Source organism: Papaver somniferum, chromosome 7 (genome assembly GCF_003573695.1).
Source record: "Papaver somniferum cultivar HN1 chromosome 7, ASM357369v1, whole genome shotgun sequence".
Classification (NCBI taxonomy): domain Eukaryota; kingdom Viridiplantae; phylum Streptophyta; class Magnoliopsida; order Ranunculales; family Papaveraceae; genus Papaver; species Papaver somniferum.
In genome coordinates, this window is record NC_039364.1 from 184,776,322 (window position 1) to 184,778,714 (window position 2,393).

The following is a 2,393-nucleotide window of genomic DNA, read 5'->3' on the forward strand; positions in this document are numbered from 1 at the left end:
ACATTGAAAAAATAGATGGAAAGTTGTTTCTTCTGTCTGCTGACAGAAAATGCATCGTCTCTCTTCATCTTGAAAGCCTAACTTCTGTTTGGTGGGTGAAAGCCTAACTTCTGTTTGGTGGGTAATGATGGTGGACAGACTAGATCAATCATTTATCTACTAAATGTTTTCCTCACCGGGGTACACCCATGAGATGAGAGAACTACACATAGGAGGCTGTCCTATTAGGCAAATATCTCTCTATTGATCATGAAACTAAACAATGAATCCAAAAACAAAAACAAAAACAAAATCTTCCATAACATGCCCAACATCTGCAACTACAAACAAACAAAAAGTCTGAGACAGCCTCTATCTATAGTATATATACTATTGAGGTTTTAAGATATAAAATCAAAACTTAATCTTCATCCTCCTCGTCTCCGTCTCCTCCAGCAGCCTTTTTGGCAGCTGCTTTCTGGTTCCTTCTCTTAACTCTTCCTGGCCGTCCACCTCCAAGGGGACTGGTGAGTGAGAAATCAATGTGCTTCTGTGAGTCGACTCTCACCATAAAAGATGGGATGTTCACCACCTGTCTTCCAACCCTGTATATGATAGATCTTGCATTAACAAAATGTAGACACGGTAAAATGAGATGGGTAAACACTTCTTCATTTGGACACGCCTGACCTGTAACTCACCAAACCAATTGAAAGACACCTTTAAACGAGGGGGAGTGCAGATGTACAAAAGAACCTAATTATGCAGCAATATTTGGTTCTACGTGTCAGATCAAATGGTTTCAGGGTTCACTGCTTTGAGTGGTGACATGGATACATGTTAAATTCTTTTGTACATCTGTCTATTATCCATGGATACATGGAGCCTAGTAACTAACTGGTTTCCCTTTAGATACTCTTGTCTATTGGTGAAAAGATAACCCACGTACATCTATTAAATTCTTTGGTGATTCAAGTGTCCAGATACTAGTTAATCATACAAGGGACCAACTAAACTCTGAAATTGCAAGGAAAAACATAAACACATACAATCAAGACTCACAAGTTGGTGAAAATAAAGGAAAGCGAAATAGATGATCAACAGTGAAATTGCAGTATGCGTGATGCGTCTACTAAATCAAATGACACAACAAGGTTGCAATACAACATAATGCACTACAGCATGTGAATTTGTAATAAATGCCATTGAACAAAACAAAATATGGTGTATACCTGATGTGCCTCTGCCTAATGAGGACGCGGGCGTGGTGAATGGATTTTGCCATGCCCGACTTGAAGACGAGTGTCTGGAGACGGCGCTCAAGAAAGTTCTCAACAGTCAAGGCCAAGACGTAATCAAGTTTGTTCTGGCTCTCATCCAAAAGACCATACCTGTTCATCCTGCGAAGAAGGGCTTCACCCTCAAAGATACGGCGTGAATTCTTCTCATCAAGAGTGAGAAGCATTCTAGCTGCATTACGGATGCGGCTCAGAGCATACTGAACTCTCCAAAGCTCTCTCTTACACCTGAGACCATATTCACCAACAAGCTTCAATTCAGCATCCAAACGCTCCTTCTCATACGGACGACGTGGTTTCTTGAAAGTCTTCCCGTCTGAAACCATCAAAAAAAGCATTTAATATTGACATCTAGCTTAAAAAAAAAAATCAACACAGAGCTCCATCTTAAACAAATAACTGAAATAAAATTAGATCATAACTTTACAAATCGAAACAACGTAAACAGAGGTCAAATCTATTCATGTAAACCCTAAAAATATAACTAATCCCAAAACTATTAAATGGGTTACTCCAAATACACCATTGACAAATAGTGACTCATTATGGACAGTAAATGGAGGTAATGAATCAAAGAATATTCATGAACAAAATATCTTCGATTAGTAACATGTATTGAACTGTTAATAATTAATAAAGATAATAAACACATCGGAAACATTAAATCACAGCAGAATGTTATTCAGTAGAGAAAGAACGCTTACAGTTCCTGTAAACAGCAAAATGAACCATCCTTCCAAACTTTGCGTCGCCGGTTTCGTTTGCTCTCTGGTCTGTTCTTCCAAAAAGCCTTGAGGTGAAAAAGAAGAGGAGGAGGTAACGAAGTTCTCCTCACTAAAGTTAGGGTTTCAAGAAGCTGGACTGGGCCGGGTCCAAAGTGTTGCTTTCGTTTTGTTTTCATTTGGGAAACTAGGCTCAGGCCCAACCCAATACACGGTTTGATCTTCTTGAATACACAGATGAACCAATAAGGATAATCTCTATCACATTCCTCGTCAGTTAACCCCACATCTTGCTAAAAATCAGCAGCATGATTTATTTAATGCACATCAGTGCGTACTAAGGGTTAAGACCTAACCGAATATTTAGGTAATATACATACATACGTTATATAGT

The 2,393-nt window shown here is 38.8% G+C and overlaps 1 protein-coding gene across 1 annotated transcript; it reads right to left on the reverse strand.

The window, feature by feature from the left end:
• Positions 1 to 224: 224 nt before the first annotated feature.
• Positions 225 to 2,120, reverse strand: LOC113299161 (40S ribosomal protein S9-2-like). The gene is made up of 3 exons (XM_026548128.1): positions 1,982 to 2,120; positions 1,212 to 1,593; positions 225 to 584 (listed from the first exon to the last, which is right to left on the reverse strand). Exons 1-3 carry the CDS (start codon positions 2,007 to 2,009, stop codon positions 401 to 403), a joined length of 594 nt encoding a protein of 197 aa, XP_026403913.1. The 5' UTR covers positions 2,010 to 2,120; the 3' UTR covers positions 225 to 400.
• Between the last annotated feature and the right edge of the window lie 273 nt (positions 2,121 to 2,393).

Coding starts and splice junctions, on each gene's coding strand:
- LOC113299161 (XM_026548128.1), bottom strand. CDS start 2,009: ATGGTTCATTTTGCTGTTTACAGGAACT. Junction 1,594..1,981: donor TTTTGCTGTTTACAGGAACT/GTAAGCGTTCTT, acceptor TGATGGTTTCAG/ACGGGAAGACTTTCAAGAAA. Junction 585..1,211: donor ATTAGGCAGAGGCACATCAG/GTATACACCATA, acceptor TATCATATACAG/GGTTGGAAGACAGGTGGTGA.